The sequence below is a fragment of the Oncorhynchus mykiss genome, chromosome 5 (genome assembly GCF_013265735.2).
Source record: "Oncorhynchus mykiss isolate Arlee chromosome 5, USDA_OmykA_1.1, whole genome shotgun sequence".
Lineage (NCBI taxonomy): Eukaryota > Metazoa > Chordata > Actinopteri > Salmoniformes > Salmonidae > Oncorhynchus > Oncorhynchus mykiss.
The window spans coordinates 82,696,566-82,719,988 of NC_048569.1; the positions used below are offsets into that span (position 1 = coordinate 82,696,566).

General features: G+C 44.2%; 1 protein-coding gene across 2 annotated transcripts in view; it reads left to right on the plus strand.

Moving 5' to 3' along the window:
- LOC110523019 (1-phosphatidylinositol 4,5-bisphosphate phosphodiesterase gamma-1) overlaps positions 1-23,423 on the plus strand; it is a 72,272-nt gene that overhangs the window by 29,371 nt on the left and 19,478 nt on the right. For both annotated transcript variants that reach the window (XR_005051875.1, XM_036978559.1), the window contains 16 exons: positions 4,184-4,268; positions 4,368-4,448; positions 4,586-4,620; positions 4,977-5,049; positions 11,738-11,833; positions 11,926-12,044; positions 12,237-12,322; positions 13,734-13,854; positions 13,962-14,130; positions 14,336-14,455; positions 14,622-14,747; positions 15,120-15,304; positions 16,143-16,343; positions 16,849-16,968; positions 20,700-20,883; positions 20,975-21,052. Coding sequence is in view for 1 of the 2 variants with exons in the window: in XM_036978559.1 (XP_036834454.1) it covers positions 4,184-4,268; positions 4,368-4,448; positions 4,586-4,620; positions 4,977-5,049; positions 11,738-11,833; positions 11,926-12,044; positions 12,237-12,322; positions 13,734-13,854; positions 13,962-14,130; positions 14,336-14,455; positions 14,622-14,747; positions 15,120-15,304; positions 16,143-16,343; positions 16,849-16,968; positions 20,700-20,883; positions 20,975-21,052 (1,879 nt within the window). In the remaining variant the exon portion in view is untranslated. The remainder of the gene's footprint in view (positions 1-4,183; positions 4,269-4,367; positions 4,449-4,585; positions 4,621-4,976; positions 5,050-11,737; positions 11,834-11,925; positions 12,045-12,236; positions 12,323-13,733; positions 13,855-13,961; positions 14,131-14,335; positions 14,456-14,621; positions 14,748-15,119; positions 15,305-16,142; positions 16,344-16,848; positions 16,969-20,699; positions 20,884-20,974; positions 21,053-23,423) is intronic.

Sequence of the window (23,423 nt, forward strand, 5' to 3'; positions counted from 1 at the left end):
TCTAGCCCTGGCTGGAAACATAACTAAACTCTACTCTAGCTCTTGTTGGAAACATAACTAAACTATACTCTAGCCCTGGCTGGAAACATAACTAAACTCCACTCTAGCCCTGGCTGGAAACATAACTAAACTCTACTCTAGCTCTTGTTGGAAACATAACTAAACTCTACTCTAGCTCTTGTTGGAAACATAACTAAACTCTACTCTAGCCCTGGCTGGAAACATAACTAAACTCTACTCTAGCTCTTGTTGGAAACATAACTAAACTATACTCTAGCCCTGGCTGGAAACATAACTAAACTCTACTCTAGCCCTGGCTGGAACCATAACTAAACTCTACTCTAGCTATGGCTGGAAACATATCAAAATTATTCTTTGGCTGGAAACATAATTCATCTCATCTCTAGCTCTGTCTGGAAACATTACTAAACTTTTCTCTAGCTCTGTCTGGAAACATAACTAAACTCCACTCTAGCCCTGGCTGGAAACATAACTAAACTCCACTCTAGCCCTGGCTGGAAACATAACTAAACTCTAATCTAGCTATGGCTGGAAACATAACTAAACTCTACTCTAGCTCTGGCTGGAAACATAACTAAACTCTACTCTAGCTACGGCTGGAAACATAACTAAACTCCACTCTAGCCCTGGCTGGAAACATAACTAAACTCTACTCTAGCTCTGGTTGGAAACATAACTAAACTCTACTCTAGCTATGGCTGGAAACATAACTAAACTCTACTCTAGCTATGGCTGGAAACATATCAAAATTATTCTTTGGCTGGAAACATAATTCATCTCATCTCTAGCTCTGTCTGGAAACATTACTAAACTTTTCTCTAGCTCTGTCTGGAAACATAACTAAACTCCACTCTAGCCCTGGCTGGAAACATAACTAAACTCCACTCTAGCCCTGGCTGGAAACATAACTAAACTCTACTCTAGCCCTGGCTGGAAACATAACTAAACTCTACTCTAGCTCTTGTTGGAAACATAACTAAACTCTACTCTAGCTCTGGCTGGAAACATAACTAAACTCTACTCTAGCTCTGGCTGGAAACATAACTAAACTCTACTCTAGCTCTGGCTGGAAACATAAATAAACTCCACTCTAGCTCTGGCTGGAAACATAAATAAACTCTACTCTAGCTCTGGCTGGAAACATATCTAAACTCTTCTCTAGCCCTGGCTGGAAACATAACTAAACTCTACTCTAGCTCTTGTTGGAAACATAACTAAACTCTACTCTAGCTCTTGTTGGAAACATAACTAAACTATACTCTAGCTCTTGTTGGAAACATAACTAAACTCTACTCTAGCTCTTGTTGGAAACATAACTAAACTATACTCTAGCCCTGGCTGGAAACATAACTAAACTCTACTCTAGCTCTGGCTGGAAACATAACTAAACTCTACTCTAGCCCTGGCTGGAAACATAACTAAACTATACTCTAGCCCTGGCTGGAAACATAACTAAACTATACTCTAGCCCTGGCTGGAAACATACCTAAACTCTACTCTAGCTCTGGCTGGAAACATAACTAAACTCTACTCTAGCTCTGGCTGGAAACATAACTAAACTATACTCTAGCTCTTGTTGGAAACATAACTAAACTCTACTCTAGCTCTTGTTGGAAACATAACTAAACTATACTCTAGCCCTGGCTGGAAACATAACTAAACTCTACTCTAACTCTTGTTGGAAACATAACTAAACTATACTCTAGCTCTGGCTGGAAACATAACTAAACTCTACTCTAGCTCTTGTTGGAAACATAACTAAACTCTACTCTAGCTCTGGCTGGAAACATAACTAAACTCCACTCTAGCTGGAAACATAACTAAACTCCACTCTAGCTCTGGCTGGAAACATAACTAAATTCCACTCTAGCTCTGGCTGGAAACATTACTAAACTCCACCCTAGCTATGGCTGGAAACAGAACTAAACTCCACTCTAGCTCTGGCTGGAAACATAACTAAACTCTACTCTGGCTAACCTCTACTCTAGCTCTGGCTGGAAACATAACAAAACTCTCCCCTGGCTAACCTCTATTCTAGCTCTGGCTGGACCATTACTAACCTCTACTCTAGCTCTGGCTGGAAACATTACTATACTCCACTCTAACTCTTGTTGGAAACATAACTAAACTCTACTCTAGCTCTGTCTGGAAACATAACTAAACTATACTCTAGCTCTGGCTGGAAACATAACTAAACTCTACTCTAGCTCTGGCTGGAAACATAACTAAACTCTACTCTAGCTCTTGTTGGAAACATAACTAAACTATACTCTAGCTCTTGTTGGAAACATAACTAAACTCCACTCTAGCTCTTGTTGGAAACATAACTAAACTCTACTCTAGCTATGGCTGGAAACATAACTAAACTAAACTCTAGCCCTGGCTGGAAACATAACTAAACTCCACTCTAGCTCTTGTTGGAAACATAACTAAACTCTACTCTAGCTCTGTCTGGAAACATAACTAAACTCTACTCTAGCTATGGCTGGAAACATAACTAAACTATACTCTAGCCCTGGCTGGAAACATAACTAAACTCCACTCTAGCTCTTGTTGGAAACATAACTAAACTCTACTCTAGCTCTGTCTGGAAACATAACTAAACTATACTCTAGCTCTTGTTGGAAACATAACTAAACTCCACTCTAGCTCTTGTTGGAAACATAACTAAACTATACTCTAGCTCTGGCTGGATACATAACTAAACTCTACTCTAGCTCTGGCTGGAAACATAACTAAACTCTACTCTAGCTCTTGTTGGAAACATAACTAAACTACACTCTAGCTCTTGTTGGAAACATAACTAAACTATACTCTAGCTCTTGTTGGAAACATAACTAAACTCCACTCTAGCTCTTGTTGGAAACATAACTAAACTCTACTCTAGCTCTTGTTGGAAACATAACTAAACTCTACTCTAGCTCTGGCTGGAAACATAACTAAACTCTACTCTAGCTCTTGTTGGAAACATAACTAAACTCTACTCTAGCCCTGGCTGGAAACATAACTAAACTCTACTCTAGCTCTTGTTGGAAACATAACTAAACTCCACTCTAGCTCTTGTTGGAAACATAGCTAAACTATACTCTAGCCCTGGCTGGAAACATAACTAAACTATACTCTAGCTCTGGCTGGAAACATAACTAAACTAAACTCCACTCTAGCTCTGGCTGGAAACATAACTAAACTCCACTCTAGCTGGAAACATAACTAAACTAAACTCCACTCTAGCTCTGGCTGGAAACATAACTAAATTCCACTCTAGCTCTGGCTGGAAACATTACTAAACTCCACCCTAGCTATGGCTGGAAACATAACTAAACTCTACTCTAGCTCTGGCTGGAAACATAACTAAACTCCACTCTAGCTGGAAACATAACTAAACTAAACTCCACTCTAGCTCTGGCTGGAAACATAACTAAATTCCACTCTAGCTCTGGCTGGAAACATTACTAAACTCCACCCTAGCTATGGCTGGAAACAGAACTAAACTCCACTCTAGCTCTGGTTGGAAACATAACTAAACTCTACTCTGGCTAACCTCTACTCTAGCTCTGGCTGGAAACATAACAAAACTCTCCCCTGGCTAACCTCTACTCTAGCTCTGGCTGGACCATTACTAGCCTCTACTCTAGCTCTGGCTGGAAACATTACTAAACTCCACTCTAACTCCGACTGGAAACATAACTAAACTCCACTATAGCTCTGCCTTGAAACATAACTAAACTCCACTCTTGCTCTGGCTGGAAACATAACTAAACTCTACTCTGGCTAACCTGTACTCTAGCTCTAGCTGGAAACATGATAAACCTCCACTCTAGCTCTGGCTGGAAACATTACTAAACTCTACTCTAGCTCTGGCTGGAAACATAGTTAAACTCTACTCTGGCTAGAAATATAACTAAACTCTACACTTGCTATGGCTAGAAACATAACTAAAACAGACTGAAATACAACTTAACAGAACTATAACACTGTAATCCTTCCTTTGGTCAACGTACCTCCCCTGCTGGTTCAGATTGGTACTGCGTGAGTCACTGGACCTGATGGAAGAGTGACAATTCAAACTGATATGAATAAATGTAACATTTTATTGTCCGGTCAGTAATGTTATATTGTCTCTGTTAAATCTCTTGTTTCTTTATTATATTGTCCTGTCCAGTATCACAGTAAAGGATGTGAAGGCCCTGTTACCTCATATCAACTACAGAGTCCCCAACATGCGCTTCCTCAAAGACAAGCTACAGGTAATAGATGATAGATATCCCCAGGCATGTACAGGCTGCCACAGTTTTAAATGAGATGATTTGTACATGTAATAACGTGTGTACTTCCTGTCTGGACAGGAAGTGGAAGCCAGGTGTGATCTCTCCTTCCCTCACTTTGCTCAGCTCTACAGAACATTGATGTTCGACGCACAGAGGAGTGTGAGTAATAGAAAATATACGTACACACACATACAAATACACACACACACACACACACACACACACACACACACACACACACACACTCCATGCCCTATGTACCCCTCCCTCACCAGGCTCTCCCGTTGTTCCCTCAGATCATTGAGCAGCTGGAGCTCTCTTTCCCCCTCCGGTGAGTCCCACCTCCTCCTCTTCTCTTTTCCTCCACCTCCTATTGTCCATATGTGTCTTCCCAAATCTCCTCCATTTCTTTGATGCCTATCTATCTTCCTACCTCCTTTTTTATTCTCCTCTATTCTCAACCTACTAATTAGAGGTAACCTATAGATATTGTACTGCCCTTTGAAACATTTTCTGTGTGTGTGTGTGTGTGTGTGTGTGTGTGTGTGTGTGTGTGCGTGCGTGCGTGCCTGCCTGCCTGCCTGCCTGCCTGCGTGCGCGCGTGTGTGTGTGTGTGTGTGTGTGTGTGTGTGTGTGTGTGTGTGTGTGTGTGTGTGTGTGTGTGTGTGTGTGTGTGTGTGTGTGTAGGAATGTGGACAGACCAGAGCTGTGTCAGATCTCTTTTTACGACTTCCAGAAGTTTCTACAGCTGGATCAGAAGGTACTGGCACATTTTGACGTGCTTCACGGTTAACGTATTACACAGTGCTGCTGTGAGAGTCTCCTGCTCAGTGAAACAGATGCTGCTGTCTGTAACTGTATGAGCTCTCTAGAGATGTACTAGAGAGCTAATCTCTGCATCTTTGCACTAATGGTTTATGTGATAGCATGGACAGTGCCATTGAGAACTATCTCCATTTTAATGTTCTCAATTTCTTCTTCTACTACTTCTATGAGTTTATTGACAGTTTGTAAACAAACTGAAAGGTTACATACATACTGCCACCAGGAGTGTGTTGTCTGAACAGGTATCAGAATCTCCTCCTTTTCTTTGATGTCTATCCATCTCCCCACCTCACATTGTTTTGTATTCTTCTTGAATCAGAATCTCCTTTATTGGTGTACACAGACAGACAATTAACAGAATACACAGACAGACAATTGACAGAGTATACATACAGACAATTAACAGAATACACAGACAGACAATTAACAGAGCACTACTCTGGACGGGCGGGCAAGTGCGGGCAGCGATCGTTCGAAGAGCATGCATTTAGTTTTACTTGCAGTTGGAGGCCATGGAAGGAGAGTTGTATGGCATTGAAGCTCGTCTGAAGGTTAGTTAACACAGTGTCCAAAGAAGGGCCAGAAGTATACAGAATGGTGTCGTCTGTATAGAGGTGGATCAGAGACTCACCAGCAGCAAGATCGAAATCATTGATATATTCAGAGAAGAGAGTCAGCCCAAGAATTGAACCCTGTGGCACCCCCATAGAGACTGCCAGATGCCCGGACAACAGGCCCTCAGATTTGACACACTGAACTCTGTCAGATAAGTAGTTGCTGAACCAGGCGAGGCAATCATTTGAGTAACCAAGGCTGTTGAGTCTGCCGATGAGAATGTGGTGATTGACAGAGTCAAAAGTCTTGGCCAGGTCAATGAATATGGCTGCACAGTATTGTTTCTTATCTATGGCGGTTAAGATATAATTTAGTACCTTGAGCGTGGCTGAGATGCACCCGTGACCAGCTCTGAATCCAGATTGCATAGCGGAGAAGGTACAGTGGGATTCGAAATGGTCGGTGATCTGTTTGTTAACTTAGCTTTCGAAGACCTTAGAAAGGCAGGGTAGGATAGATATAGCTCTGTAGCAGTTTGGGTCAAGAGTGTCCCCCCCTTTGAAGAGTGGGATGACCGCAGCTGCTTTCCAATCTTTGGGAATCTCAGACGACACGAAAGAGAGGTTGAACAGGCTAGTAATAGGGTTGCAACAATTTCGGCAGATAATTTTTAGAAAGAAAGGGTCCAGATTGTCTAGCCCGGTTGATTTGTGGGTGTCCAGATTTTGCAGCTCTTTCAGAACATCAGCTGACTGGATTTGGGAGAAGGAGAAATGGGGAAGGCTTGGATGAGTTGCTATGGGGGTTGCAGTGCTGTTGACTGGGGTAGGGGTAGCCAGGTGGAAAGCATGGCCAGCCGTGAAAAAATGCTTATTGAAATTCTCAATTATAGTGGATTTACCGGTGGTGATAGAGTTTCCTATCCTCAGTGCAGTGGGCAGCTGGGAGGAGGTGCTCTTATTCTCCATGGACTTTACAATGTTCCAGAACTTTTTTTAGTTTGTGTTGCAGGAAGCAAATTTCTGCTTGAAAAAGCTAGCCTTGGCTTTTCTAACTGCCTGTGTATATTGGTTTCTAGCTTCCCTAAAAAGTTGCATTTCACAGGGGCTGTTCGATGCTAATGCAGAACGCCACAGGATGTTTTTGTGTTGGTTAAGGGCAGTCAGGTCTGGAGAGAACCAAGTGCTATATCTGTTCTTGGTTCTAAATTTCTTGAATGGGGCATGCTTATTTAAGATGGCGATGAAGGCTTTTAAAAAAAAAAACTAGGCATCCTCTACTGACAGGATGAGGTTGATATCCTTCCAGGATACCCGGGCCAGGTCGATTAGAAAGGCTTTCAGGGAGCGTTTGATAGTGATGAGTGGAGGTTGTTTGACCGCTGACATATAACGGATGCAAGCAATGAGGTAGTGATCGCTGAGATCTTGGTTGAAAACAGCAGAGTTGTATTTAGAGGGCAAGTTGGTTAGGATGATATCTATGAGGGTGCCCATGTTTACGGGCTTTGGGGTGGTACCTGGTAGGTTCATAGATAATTTGTGTGAGATTGAGGGCATCAAGCTTAGATTGTAGGATGGTCGGGGTGTTAAACATGTCACAGTTTAGGTCACCTAGCAGCACGAGCTCTGAAGATAGATGGGGGGCAATCAGTTCACATATGGTATCCAGATAACAGCTGGGGGCAGAGGGTGGTCTATAGCAGGCGGCAACAGTGAGAGACTGGTTTTTAGAGAGGTGGACTTTTAAAAGTAGAAGTTCAAATTGTTTGGGTACAGACCTGGATAGTAGGACATAACTCTGCAGGCTATCTCTGCAGTAGATTGCAACACCACCCCCTTTTGCCATTCTGTCTTGTCTAAAAATGTTGTAGTTAGTGATGGAGATTTCTGAGTTATTGGTGGTCTTTCTAAGCCAGGATTCAGACACGGCTAAGACATCCGGGTTGGCAGACTGTGCTAACACAGTGAATAAAACAAACTTAGGGAGGAGGCTTCTAATGTTAACATGCATGAAACCAAGGCTTTTATGGTTACAGAAGTCATCAAAAGAGAGTGCCTGGGGAATAGGGCCTGGATTCACCTCTACATCGCCAGAGGAACAGTGGAGGAGTAGGATAAGGGTACAGCAAAATGCCATGAGAATTGGACGTCTAGGACGTTCGGAACAGAGAGTAAAAGGAGCAGGTTTCTGGGGGCGATAAAATAGATTCAAGGAATAGTGTACAGAAAAAGGTATGGTAGGATGTGAATGCAGTGGAGGTAAACCTAGGCATTGAGTGATGATGAAAGAGATATTGTCTCTAGAAACATAATTGAAACCAGGTGATGTCATCGCATGTGTGGGTGGTGGAACTGAAAGGTTGGATAAAGTATAATGAGCAGGGCTAGAGGCTCTACAGTGAAATAAGCCAATAAACACTAACCAGAACAACAATGGACAAGGCATATTGACATTATGGAGAGGCATGCTTAGCTGAGTGATCATAAGGGTCCAGTGAGTAGTGAGGTTTGTTGGGGTCACGGCGATTCAGACAGCTAGCCGAGCCGAGGTCTGTTTTTAGCCACCCCGTGCGTTTCCGTCGGTAGATTAGTGGGTTCCGTGTGGTAGAGGGGACAAATCCAATTGTCAAAATAGTTATAGTTATAGTGGCCCAAGAAGATTGTTCGATAGACCTGTTCAGATAGCAGCCGATATGCTCAAGACAGCTAACGATTAGTGGGCCGCAGTTAGCAGATGGGCGTTCAGGTTACGTCGCGATGGAGGGGCCAGTTTAATAACTCCCTTGGGCAGATAATGTCGGTATTCCAGTCGTGAAGGCCCGGTGGGGCTCCGGAACGGCAGTAAAACGGGTCCGGATAGGTGTTTGTAGCCCAGGAGTGGCTGATGGAACTCTTCAGTTGGCTAGCTTCAGGATAATTGGTGTTTGCTCCGGAATCGACGTTAGCCAATAGTCACTCGGATAGCAGCTAGTTAGCTGCAAGATCCAGGTGTAAATGTCCAGATCTTGCGGTAGAAATCCGGGGATATGCTCTGGTCTGAGTCGTGTAGTATAAAACTGGTGATAGCTTTCCTAGCTAAAGGATAGCTGATGACTGCTAGCCGTGGTTAGCTGAATACTAACGTTAGCTAGTGAGCTGGCTAACTTCTGGCTAGCTTCTGGCTAGCTTCTGGCTAGCTTCTGGCTAACTTCTGGCTAGCTTCTGTTGTGGATTTTGGATATGAGGTGACTAATACTTTTGGAAAAAAAATAGATCCGCTCCACATTTGGTGAGGCGGGTTGCAGGAGTGTGTTTTGAAGTTTAGTTTTTAGAAAAAATATATAACAAGATATGCGAAGAAAAAGACAAAAAGATACAAAACATATATACACGGGACAAGACGAGGAGGACAAAGGATGTCTGACTGCTACACCATCTTGGAAACCTTGAAGAAAAAAAAAAGACAGACAATTAACAGAGATTACAGACAGACAATAAACAGAGTACACAGACAGACAAAAATCAGAGTATACAGACAGACAATTAACAGAGTATACAGACAGACAATTAACCATATACAGTCAGCTACATTATAACTTATGCAGGTAGAGATGTATGAATAAAACTACAGACGACATTACAAACCATATATAGTCAGCTACATTATAACTTATGCAGGTAGAGATGTATGAATAAAACTACAGACTACATTACAAACCATATATAGTCAGCTACATTATAACTTATGCAGGTAGAGATGTATGAATAAAACTACATGGACATGACGATGTGCAATGGGGGAAATATAGTTAGTCCGTGGCAGAGCGCAAAGGGCAGTGCAAAGAGCAATGTGCAGTTCTAGGAAGAAAGTGAAGGGTGCATAGACAGTGTGAGTATTGCAGGGTGCATAGACAGTGTGAGTATTGCAGGGTGCATAGACAGTGTGATTATTGCAGGGTGCATAGACAGTGTGAGTATTGCAGGGTGCATAGACAGTGTGATTATTGCAGGGTGCATAGACAGTGTGAGTATTACAGGGTGCATAGACAGTGTGAGTATTGCAGGGTGCATAGACAGTGTGAGTATTGCAGGGTGCATAGACAGTGTGATTATTGCAGGGTGCATAGACAGTGTGAGTATTGCAAGGTGCATAGACAGTGTGAGTATTGCAGGGTGCATAGACAGTGTGAGTATTGCAGGGTGCATAGACAGCGTGAGTATTGCAGAGTGCATAGACAGTGTGAGTATTGCAGGGTGCATAGACAGTGTGAGTATTGCAGGGTGCATAGACAGTATGAGTATTGCAGGGTGCATAGACAGTGTGAGTATTGCAGGGTGCATAGACAGTGTGAGTATTGCAGGGTGCATAGACAGCATGAGTATTGCAGGGTGCATAGGCAGTGTGAGTATTGCAGGGTGCATAGGCAGTGTGAGTATTGCAGGGTGCATAGACAGTGTGATTATTGCAGGGTGCATAGACAGTGTGCATATTGCAGAGTGCATAGTCATTGTGAGTATTGCAAGGTTCATTGACAGTGTGCGTATTGTAGGGTTCATAGACAGTGTGATTATTGCAGGGTGCATAGACAGTGTGCATATTGCAGAGTGCATAGTCATTGTGAGTATTGCAAGGTTCATTGACAGTGTGCGTATTGTAGGGTTCATTGACAGTGTGCGTATTGCAGGGTGCATAGACAGTGTGATTATTGCAGGGTGCATAGACAGTGTGCATATTGCAGAGTGCATAGTCATTGTGAGTATTGCAAGGTTCATTGACAGTGTGCGTATTGTAGGGTTCATAGACAGTGTGAGTATTGCAGGGTGCATAGACAGTGTGCGTATTGTAGGGTTCATAGACAGTGTGCGTATTGAAGAGTGCATAGTCCATGAATCAGAAGATCCAGGTGGCCGGTTGGTAAGGGTCACAGCATGGGGGAAGAAACGGTTCAGGTTGCAGAAGGTTTTGGTTGTGATTGATCTGTACCGTTCGCCAGAGGGGAGTCTTTGGAAGAGGTGACGATCGTTGTGAAAGTGGTCGGTGATGATCTTTCCTGCATGCTTCCTTGTCCTGGAGTCATGAAGGTTTACGATGGAGGGCAGGTGGCAGTCGATGACCCTCACAGCATTTCCACAATCCGTTGCAGTTTGCCCTTGGACCAGGCAGAGGCATTCCGAACTAGACAGTGATCGAGGAGGTGAGGATGGACCCGATGATGGCTGTGTAGAGTGAGAGTTTGAATTTATTCAGCTGACGCAAGAAGTGCACCCTCTGTTGTGTCTTCTTGGTGACCACTGTGCTGTTGTCCTCCCACTTGAGGTTGTGGGAGGTGATGGTCCCCAGGAATTTGAATGACTCAGCCGTACTTACAGCTGAGCCGTTGATTTCAAGCCGTAGATTTTTTGTGACTGCACCGGGCCACCATCCTGTCAACCTCTCTCCGGTACAAAGACTCGTCACCGTTGGAGATAAGCCCGACCAGGGTGGGGTCATCTGCGAACTTGAGTTGTTTGACCAACGGGTTGTCGGCGGTGCATTCGTTGGATTAGAGTGAGCATGGAAGAAGGGACAGAGAGTCCAAGAGAGGTTTTCCCTGCTTCACGTATTGTGTCCTGTTGGACAGGAAGTTCTTGATTCACTGACAAATGGAGTCAGATGACTTCACACAAGTCTTTGGGTTGTCGAGGTGCTGAAGGATGTAGTGGAGATCCATGTTGACAGCGGCGTCCACAGACCTGTTGACTCTATAGGCGAACTGCAGTGGGTCGAGGAGGCTGTAAGTGAAGGTTTTGAGGTGGGATAGGATAAGGCTAAGGTTGGTGATCTAACTGCCACCTGTAGTTATGGAACGTTTGCTCAGGAGTATAATTCATTGGTGATCTCTCCTGATGACCTGGATGAATTTCTGTGATCTTTCCTTAACCCATAGAAAGTCCCACCCAGTTGACTACTTCAAAATTGTGAGTCCTCAATGGTACTGCAAATGCTAAAACAAGCTTTGTGGCAAATTAGCCCTCAATCCAACTCTATGACTGAGACGTGTTTCCTGGTCGCATGTTGATGATGTCATGACCATGTGACACATGCAGGAGTCATGGGCGTCGGACCTGAGCCGCGTCAGAGAGTTCCTAACGGGCTACTTGAGGGGTGGAGCACAGACCGAACCTATGCTACAGCTAGATGAGGTAAGACGCATGCATACAAACACATGCACACATACACACCACTCTCTCTCTCCCTGGTCTGCTCATCCTCTAATGTTTTGTTCTCTGTTCAGTTCCTGACGTTCCTGTACTCCAAGGAGAACTCATTGTGTGACCCTCGACCTGCTGTTGTTGTCTCTGACGACATGAAGAGACCCCTGTCTCAGTACTGGATTTCCTCATCACACAACACGTAAGGTCACACCTCTATACCTCTATACCTCTACCTCTCTGTATCTCTCTCAAATTACCAAATTACATACTGCTCATTCAACCCTCCATATAACACTCTCTTTTCACTTCCTTTCCTCCTCTCCTATCTTCCTCTTCTCTCCCTCCCTCTCCCTCATTCGTTCCCTCTCCCTTTCTCCCCCTTCTCTCTCAGGTATCTGACAGGTGATCAGTTCTCCAGTGAGTCATCTCTAGAGGCCTACGCTCGTTGCCTGAGGATGGGCTGTCGCTGCATAGAACGTAAGAACCTTCATCTTCTTCAACTCCCTCTATCTCTCTATCTCAATTCAATTCCTCTTCAACTCCCTCTATCTCTCTATCTCAATTCAATTCCTCTTCAACTCCCTCTATCTCTCTATCTCAATTCAATTCCTCTTCAACTCCCTCTATCTCTCTATCTCAATTCAATTCCTCTTCAACTTCCTCTATCTCTCTATCTCAATTCAATTCCTGTTCAACTCCCTCTATCTCTCTTTCTCAATTAAATTCAACTTCAACTCCCTCCATCTCTCTTTCTCAATTCAATTCCTCTTCAACTCCCTCTATCTCTCTTTCTCAATTCAATTTCTCTTCAACTCCCTCTATCTTTCTTTCTCAATTCAATTCCTCTTCAACTCCCTCTATCTCTCTTTCTCAATTCAATTCCTCTTCAACTCCCTCTATCTCTCTATCTCAATTCAATTCCTCTTCAACTCCCTCTATCTCTCTATCTCAATTCAATTCCTCTTCAACTCCCTCTATCTCTCTATCTCAATTCAATTCCTCTTCAACTCCCTCTATCTCTCTATCTCAAATCAATTCCTTTCAACTCCCTCTATCTCTCTATCTCAATTCAATTCCTCTTCAACTCCCTCTATCTCTCTATCTCAATTCAATTCCTCTTCAACTCCCTCTATCTCTCTATCTCAATTCAATTCCTCTTCAACTCCCTCTATCTCTCTATCTCAATTCAATTCCTCTTCAACTCCCTCTATCTCTCTATCTCAATTCAATTCCTCTTCAACTCCCTCTATCTCTCTATCTCAATTCAATTCCTCTTCAACTCCCTCTATCTCTATCTCAATTCAATTCCTCTTCAACTCCCTCTATCTCTCTTTCTCAATTCAATTCCTCTTCAACTCCCTCTATCTCTCTTTCTCAATTCAATTCCTCTTCAACTCCCTCTATCTCTCTATCTCAATTCAATTCCTCTTCAACTCCCTCTATCTCTCTTTCTCAATTCAATTCCTCTTCAACTCCCCCTATCTCTCTATCTCAATTCAATTCCTCTTCAACTCCCTCTATCTCTCTTTCTCAATTCAATTCCTCTTCAACTCCCTCTATCTCTCCTTCTCAATTCAATTCCTCTTCAACTCCCTTTATCTCTCTTTCTCAATTCAATTGCTCTTCAACTCCCTCTATCTCTCTTTCTCAATTAAATTCCTCTTCCTCCCCCCCTATCTCTCTTTCTCAATTCCTCTTCAACTCCCTCCATCTCTCTTTCTCAATTCAATTCTATTCTAAATGCTTTATTGGCATGATGAAAAAAAGTTGTATTGCCAAAGCAACACCACACAAGAATAAAGCATGCAGGAACATTCAAGGCAATTATTGATCAAATCAAATCTAACCTTGACCTTTGACCTTGCACTGTGTGAAAACATTGTTTCAGTTGATTGCTGGGATGGGCCTGATGACCTGCCAATCATCTACCATGGCCACACTCTCACCTCCAAGATCAAATTCCTGGATGTGCTGCACACCATCAAAGAGCATGCCTTTGTCACTTCAGAGTGAGTAGACACTCACTCACTCACTCACTCACTCACTCACTCACTGTCTCTCTTTAACGTGTGTGTCTTACACGTGTGTTTGTATCTGTGTGTATCTGTATCTGTAGGTACCCAGTGATTCTGTCCATTGAGGACCACTGTAGTGTGGTCCAACAAAGGAACATGGCTACTCACTTTAAGAAGGTGTTTGGAGATCTGCTGCTGACCAAACCAGTGGACCTGAATGCAGATGAGCTGCCCTCGCCCTACCAGCTACGCAGGAAGATACTCATCAAGGTGACTGAACAACCGAACGGTCAAACACACTGACCATAACATGACCATGCCTATGTCTGTGGGCTGTGTCTGACATGGCTGTCTGAAATGGCTGTAGGGCCTCTGGTCATAAGACTACAAAAGGGAATAGTATGCCATTTCAGACACAATCCTGACCCAAAGTCAACCACTAGTCAACCTTAACTAAACTGTGTGTGTGTTTCAGCACAAGAAACTGGTGGAGGGCTCTTTGTATGAAGAGGTGACGTCAGCCAGCTACTCTGAGGCTGACATCAGTAACTCCCTCAGGAATGGCATTCTCTACCTGGAAGACCCCATAGACCACGTGAGTGTGTGTGTGGGAACATATGTGTATGTGACGTGTGGACATACAGTAGATATGTGTGTGTGTCATCATTTCTATGTTGGTTACACGTGTGTGTGTGTGTGTGTGTGTGTGTGTGTGTGTGTGTGTGTGTGTGTGTGTGTGTGTGTGTGTGTGTGTGTTTCAGACATGGACTCCCCACTACTTTGTTCTGAGCAGTAATAAGATCTACTACTCGGAGGAGACTTCTCACTACCAGACTGCCGAGGAAGAGGAGGAGGAGGAGGAAGAGGAGGGTGTGAGGGGGAAAGAGGTGAGAGGGATGGTTACAAATGTGAGTGGAACAAACAATTCTTGCTCACACCTTATTTAACTGTCCTGTTTGGTCATATTTGTGAACAACATACTTTCTGTGACCTACTTAAAAGAATTCAACACACTCAATGACCTTCAATGTGAGGAAAGAAACCTAAATGTAATTGTTAGGTAATTACTATTTTACCACTTAATGTCTAACTACAGTACTTACTAGGGAAATAGCAGGATGTCGAATTAAGTGGAACGGAATGTTTTGTAATTTGCATTTCTAATCTCTCTCTCTCTCCCCTCCCCTCTCTCTCCCCCTCTCCCCTCTTTCCTCCCACCCCCACCCCCCTCTGTCCCCCTCCCTCTCCTCCCCATCTAGGAGTGTAACAACAATGAGCAGCACTGTGCAGAGCGCTGGTTCCATGGGAAGCTGGGAGGGGGGCGGGATGGGAGACAGGTTGCTGAGAAACTGCTGCAGGAGTACTGTGAGGGCGGGGGCAAGGATGGGACCTTCCTGGTCCGAGAGAGTGAGACCTTCGTAGGAGACTACACTCTCTCCTTTTGGTCAGTCACCTATGTCTCTATGCTGGTCTTCTCTATGTCTCTATGCTAGTCCTCTCTATGTCTCTATGCTGGTATTTTCTATGTCTCTATACTAGTCCTCTCTATGTCTCTATGCTGGTCCAATCTATGTCTCTATGTTGGTCCTCTCTATGTCTCTATGCTGGTCCTCTCTATGCTGGTCCTCTCTGTGCTGGTCCTCTCTATGCTGGTCTTCTCTATGTCTCTATGCTAGTCCTCTCTATGTCTCTATGCTGGTCCAATCTATGTCTCTATGTTGGTCCTCTCAATGTCTCTATGTTGGTCCTCTCAATGTCTCTATGCTGGTCCTCTCTATGCTGGTCCTCTCTGTGCTGGTCCTCTCTATGTCTCTACGCTGGTCCTCTCTGTGCTGGTCCTCTCTATGTCTCTATGCTGGTCCTCTCTATGCTGGTCCTCTCTGTGCTGGTCCTCTCTATGTCTCTACGCTGGTCCTCTCTGTGCTGGTCCTCTCTATGCTCAAAACTTGAGACGTCTGTAGCATTGTTTTGTGTGACAAAATAGTATATTTTAGAGTGGCCTTTTAGTGAGTGGCCTCACTAACATGGATGTAAACAAATGTGTGCACACAATTTGAGAGAATTAAGCTGTTTATGTGTATGGAACATTTCTGGGATCTTTTATTTCAGCTCATGAATCATGGGACCAACACTTTACATGTTGTGTTTATATTTTTGTTCAGGATAGTACACTCAATACAGTAGGGAGTAGGGTGCCATTTGGAACCTTGTAGGTCCCCAGGATATGATGTCATGTGTGGGCCCTTCCATCTTGATTGACACCTGTGGCCCCTCCCCTCCAGGCGATCTGGGCGTGTGCAGCACTGTAGGATCCATTCCCGCCAGGAGTCTGGCTCCACCCGCTACTACCTGACTGACAACTTGGTGTTTGACAGCCTGTATAGACTCATCTGCCACTACAGAGACACGCCCCTACGCTGCAACGAGTTTGAGATGAGGCTGGGCAGCCCTGTACCACAGCCCAACGCACACGAGAGCAGAGAGTAAGAGGGGAGGGGTGTTGGGGTGTGTGTGTGTGTGTGTGTGTGTGTGTGTGTGTGTGTGTGTGTGTTTGTGTGTGTGTGTGTGTGTGTGTGTGTGAGAGAGAGAAAGTTAATGTGTTAGTAACACACATGTTGTGTTCCCCATGTTCACACACACACACACACACACCAGTGGAGGCTGCTGAGGGGAGGACAGCGTATAGTAATGGCTGGAACGGAGTGAATGAAATGACATCAAAAATATAGAAACCATGTGTTTGATGTTGTTGATATCTTTCCACCTGTTCCGCTCCAGTCATTACCACGAGCCCGTCCTCCCCAATTAAGGTGCCACCAACCTCCTGTGACACACACATGTCCTCATAAACACACACACGCGTCCTCATACACACACGCACGCGTCCTCATAAACACACACACGCGTCCTCATACATGCACGCTTTCATACACACATACATCCTCATACACACAGACGTGTGAGTACTCTGTGTTATGTTGTGTTTAGGTGGTTCCACTCCAGTCTTTCTCGTGTCCAGGCTGAACACATGTTGATGAGGGTACCCAGAGACGGGGCCTACCTGCTCCGCAAACGCAGCGATATCAACTCCTACGCTATCTCCTTCAGGTAACACACACACACATAAACAAACACACCCATAGAAAAACAAAGACTTTTCAATTCTATTCAAATTCAATTCAATTTGCTTCGTAGACAACAATGACATGCTTACTTACTGGTCCTTTTCCAACAATGCTAAAATAGACACAGTGAATAACGAATAAAAAAAGAGATTAAAAATAACATGGCTAAATACAGGAAGTAGAAAATAACATGGCTATATACAGGAAGTAGAAAATAACATGGCTATATATAGGCAGTACCAGTACCGAGTTGATCTGCAGGGGTACGAGGTATTTGAGGTAGATACAGTACCAGTCAAAGTTTGGGCACACCTACTGGAATCATGTGGTAACCAAAAAAGTGTTCAACAAATCTAAATATATTTTATATTTCAAAGTAGCCACCATTTGCTTTGATGACAGCTTTGCACACTCTTGGCATTCTCTCAACCAACAGTCCCACATATGTTGAGCACCTGTTGGCTCCTTTTCCTTCACTCTGCGGTCCAACTCATCCCAAACCATCTCAATGGGTCAATTGGTCAAATAGCCGTTACACAGCCTGGAGGTGTGTTGGGTCATTGTCCTGTTGAAAAACAAATGATAGTCCCACTAAGTGCAAACCAGATGGGATGGCGTATCGCCGCATAATGCTGTGGTAGCCATGCTGGTTAAGAGTGCCTTGAATTCTAAATAAATCATAGACAGTGTCACCAGCAAAGCACCCCACATCATCACATCTCCTCCTCCATGCTTCACGGTGGGAACCACACATGCAGAGATAATCGGTTCATCTACTCTGCGTCTCACAAAGACACAGTGGTTGGAACCAAAAATCTAATATTTGGACTCATCAGACCAAAGGTCAGATTTTCACTGGTCTCATGTCCATTGCTTGTGTTTATTGGGCCAAGCAAGTCTCTTCTTCTCATTGGTGTCATTTAGTTGTGGTTTCTTTGCAGTAATTCGACCATGAAAGCCTGATTCATGCAGTCTCCTCTGAACAGTTGATGTCTGTTACTGTAACTCTGTGAAGCATTTATTTGGGCTGCAATTTCTGAGGCTGGTAACTCTAATGAATGTATCCTCTGCAGCAGAAGTAACTCTGGGTCTTCCTTTCCTGTGGCGGTCCTCATGAGAGCAAGTCTCATCATAGCGCTTGATGGTTTTTGCGACTGCACTTGAAAAAAATGTAGAAGTTCTTGAAATGTTCTAGATTGACTGACCTTCATGTCCTAAAGTCATGATGGACTGTCGTTTCTCTTTGCTTATTTGAGCTGTTCTTGCCATAATATGGACTTGGTCTTTGAAGGAAATTAAGGAAATTAACAAATTCATTATTTTTACACAAATTCACTTTTAACAGCTGTTAATTGAAATGCATTCCAGGTGACTACCTCATGAAGCTGGTTGAGAGAATGCAAAGAGTGTGCAAAGCTGTCATCATGGCAAAGGGTGGCTACTTTGAAGAATTTCAAATATAAAATATATTTTGATTTATTGAACACTTTTTTTTGGTTACTACATGATTCCATATGTGTTATTTCATAGTTTTAATGTCTCCATTATTATTCTACAATGTAGAAAATAGTATAAAAAAAAATAAAAAGCCCTTGAATCAGTAGGTGTGTCCAAACTTTTGACTGGTGCTGTATGTACTTTACATTTACGTAGTGTATAGCAGCATCGTATGTGGTGATTGTGAAAGTGTGTGTGCAGGGCGTCAGTATGCATGTGTGTGCACGTTATCTGTGTGTGGGCGTATGTTGTGTGTGTGTGTGTGTTGGGGTGTAAGTATGTGTGAGTGTGTGGGTAGAGTCCAGTGTGTGTGCATGTTATCTGTGTGTGGGCGTATGTTGTGTGTGTGTGTGTGTGTGTGTTGGGGTGTAAGTATGTGTGAGTGTGTGGGTAGAGTCCAGTGTGTTTACAGAGTCAGTGCATAAGAGTGTGAATGCAGGTAGTCCGGGTAGCCATTTGATTAGACATTTACAGTTGAAGTCAGAAGTTTACATATACCTCAGGCAAATACATTTAAACTCAGTTTTTTTTTACAATTCCTGACATTTAATCAAAGTAAAAAGTCCCTGTCTTAGGTCAGTTAGGTCACTACTTTATTTTAAGAATGTGAAATGTCAGAATAATAGTAGAGAGAATAATTTATTTCAGCTTTTATTTCTTTCATCACATTCCCAGTGGGTTAGAAGTTTACATACACTCAATTAGTATTTGGTAGCATTGCCTTTAAATTGTTTAACTTGGGTCAAACGTTTCAGGTAGCCTTCCACAAGTTTCCCACAATAAATTGGGTGACTTTTGGCCCATTCCTCCTGACAGAGTTGGTGTAACTTAGTCAGGATTGTAGGCCTCCTTGCTCGCACACACTTTTTCAGTTCTGCCCACAAATTGTCTATATGATTGAGGTCAGGGCTTTGTGATGGCCACTCCAATACCTTGACTTTGTTGTCCTTAGGCCATCTTGCCACAACTTTGGAAGTATGCTTGGGGTCATTGTCCATTTGAAAGACCTATTTGCAACCAAGCTTTAACTTCCTGACTGATGTCTTGAGATGTTGCTTCAATATATCCACATAATGTTCCTTCCTCCATCTATTTTGTGAAGTGCACCAGTCCCTCCTGCAGCAAAGCACCCCCACAACATGATGCTGCCACCACCGCGCTTCACGGTTGGGATGGTGTTCTTCGGCTTGCAAGCCTCCCCCTTTTCCCTCCAAACATAACGATGGTCATTATGGCCAAACAGTTCTAATTTAGTTTCATCAGACCAGTGGACATTTCCCCAAAAAGTACGATCTTTGTCCCCATGTGCAGTTGCAAACCGTAGTCTGGCTTTTTATGGCAGTTTTGGAGTGGCTCCAAGGCACGACTTAGTGTATGTAGACTTCTGACCCACTGGAATTGTGATACAGTGAATTATAAGTGAAATAATCTGTTCTTTAAACAATTGTTGGAAAAATTACTTATGTCATGCACAAAGTAGATGTCCTAACCAACTTGCCAAAACTATAGTTTGCTAACAAGAAATTTGTGGAGTGGTTGAAAAGTGAGTTTTAATGTCTCCAACCTAAGTGTATGTAAACTTCTGACTTAAACTGCAGCAGTATTCTTTAGCAGTCTCATGGCTTGGGGGTAGAAGCTGTTCAGTGTCCTGTTGGATCCAGACTTGGTGCACTGGTACAGCATGCCATGTGGTAGCAGAGAGAAAAGTTTGTGGCTTGGGTGGCTGAAGTCTTTGACAATTGTTTGATACTTCCTCTGACACTGCCTGGTATAGAGGTCCTGGATGGCAGGGAGCTCGGTCCCAGTGATGTACTGGGCCAGACGCACTTCCATTTGTGGCGCTTTGCGGTCGAATGTCAAGCAGTTGCCATACCAAGCGGTGATGCAGCCAGTCAAGATGCTCTCAATGTAGCTGTAAAACTTTTTGAGAATCTGAGTGCCCAAACCTTTTATTTTACACTACACATCTCTGACCTTCCACCCCCATCTCTCTCTCCCTGTCCACTCCCCCCCCTCCCTTTCCCCCTTCTCTCTCTGTCAACTCCCCTCTCTCTCTTTCTCTCTGTCAACTCCCCTCTCCCCTCCGTCTCCTCACTATTGCCCGGCCTCTCTCCCCCTCCTTCTCCCCTCCCCCTTTCTCTCCCTCTCCTTGTCCACTCTCCCCTCTCTCCCTCTCTCCCTCTCTCCCCCCTCCCTTTCCCCCTTCTCTCTCCCTAGGGCGGAGGGTAAGATCAAACACTGTCGTATCCAGCAGGAGGGCCGTATGTTCATGTTGGGTAGCTCAGCAGAGTTCGAGAGTCTGGTTGACTTGGTCAGCTACTATGAGAAACACCCCCTGTACCGCAAAATGAGGCTGCGCTACCCCATCAACGAAGACACACTGGACCGCATGGGCACCACGGTAACACACACACACAGCTTGAATGTGTGTATTTTCAGATCTGATCTATTATATTGTTACGTATCCCTACTGTATATCTCTCTCTATTCAGGAGCTAGACTATGGAGCGTTGTATGAAGTCAGGACCCCACATTTCTACGTAGAGGCTAACAAGATGCCCACGGCTCGGGTAAGTGAAATATCATATTCTGTGTGTGTGTGTGAGTAAACTGACATTCGTAGGTTTGGGCATGCCTGTGTCTGGTGTGTGCCAATGACATATTTTATAATTTGGGCAGTAGCGGAAAGGTTGTGGTCATTGATATTGAAGTTGTGGCCATTAATGTTCAAGTTGTGGTCATTAATGTTTGACTTGTGGTCTTCAGCAGTTGGTTATGTTGTGGTACTGTAAAGGTCTTCACGGGTCCAAACAGGGTCACAATATGCTTAAATGTTTTATTTTAATATAAAGAACTGTTCCGAACAGACCCAAGGACAACTAACCCGTTCTGTATAGACCTCGTCGGATCCAGATCCAGTCCGATCCAAGTGATGCAAGCAGCAGAAAAGTCATTTTTTAAGCTCCTTTATTAACCAGAGCTGAAAAAACGCGAGAGGAGGGAGAGAGGTGTCGCTCTAGCATGTGGGAGAGGGGCCGTACTGTGAGCGAGTGACACGGGGAGCAGGGAGGAAGAGACAGAGATGAGAGACAGCAACCAAGCAAAAAGCCAACTCACACTGTGGTAGACTAATAGCTGCCATAGCTAGGTTATTTATCATCAACTATGTAGTAGACTAATAGCTGCCATAGCTAGGTTATTTATCATCAAATTGTAACGGTTTTCTTCTGGGGAAAGAGAGGCGGACCAAAACGTAGCGTGGTTAGTTGTAAACATCTTTAATAAAGACGAACAATGAACACTCTACAAAACAAGAAATGTGAAAAAACCGAAACAGCCCTATCTGGTGCAACAAACACAGAGACACGAACAATCACCCACAAAACCCAACACAAAACAGGCTACCTAAATATGGTTCCCAATCAGAGACAATGACTAACACCTGCCTCTGATTGAGAACCATATCAGGCCAAACATAGAAATAGACAAACCAGACACACAACATAGAATGCCCACCCAGCTCACGTCCTGACCAACACTAAAACAAGGAAAACACATACGAACGATGGTCAGAACGTGACACAAATATTATGACGTAGTACCTGTCTTGACTGCATCAAACCGGGAGAAGTTAGTTAAGATAGCTAACATTAGCTAGCTAGGCTAATTGAGGCTGCAGTGCATGCACTTTTTCATCCTAACAATCAATCAATCAAATGTATTTATAAAGCCCTTCTTACATCAGCTGATGTCACAAAATGCTGTACAGAAACCCAGCCTAAAACCCCAAACAGCAAGCAATGCAGGTGTAGATGGCACGGTGGCTAGGAAAAACTCCCTAGAAAGGCCAGAACCTAGGAAGAAACCTAGAGAGGAATCGGGCTATGAGGGGTGGCCAGTCCTCTTCTGGCTGTGCCGGGTAGAGATTATAACAAAACACGGCCAAGATGTTCATAGATGACCAGCATGGTCAAGTAATAATAATCACAGTGGTTGTAGAGGGTGTAACAGGTCAGCACCTCAGGAGTAAATGTCAGTTGGCTTTTCATAGCCGATCATTCAGAGTATCTCTACCGCTCTTGCTGTCTCTAGAGAGTTGAAGAGAGCAGGTCCGGGACAGGTAGCACGTCCGGTGAACAGGTCAGGGTTCCATAGCCGCAGGCAGAACAGTTGAAAATGGAGCAGCAGCACGGCCAGGTGGACTGGGGACAGCAAGGTGTCATCAGGCCAGGTAGTCCTGAGGCATGGTCCTATGGCTCAGGTCCTCCGAGAGAGAGAAAGAAAGAGAGAGAGAGAATTAGAAAGAGCATACTTAGATTCACACAGGACACCCGATAAGACAGGAGAAATACTCCAGATATAACAGACTGACCCTTGCCCCCCGACACATAAGCTATTGCAGCATAAATACTGGAGGCTGAGACAGGAGGAATCGGGAGACACTAGCCCCGTCCGACGATACCCCCGGACAGGGCCAAACAGGCAGGATATAACCCCACCCATTTTGCTTAAGCACAGCCCCTATACCACTGGAGGGATATCTTCAACCACCAACTTACTACCCTGAGACAAGGCCGAGTATAGCCCACAAAGATCTCCCCCACGGCACGAACCCATGGGGTGGAGCGCCAACCCGTACAGGAAGATCAAGCCAGTAACTCAACCCACTCAAGTGAAGCACCCCTCCTAGGGAGAGCATGGAAGAGCACCAGTAAGCCAGTGACTCAGCCCCTGCAGGCCAGACAGAGCCAGCAAGGGCTGTTCGCTACTCCAGTGCCTTTCCGTTCACCTTCACACTCCTGGGCCAGACTACACTCAATCATAGGACCTACTGAAGAGATGAGTCTTCAATAAAGACTTCAAGATCGAGACCGAGTCTGCGTCTCTCGCATGGATAGGCAGACCATTCCATAAAAATGGAGCTCTATAGGAGAAAGCCCT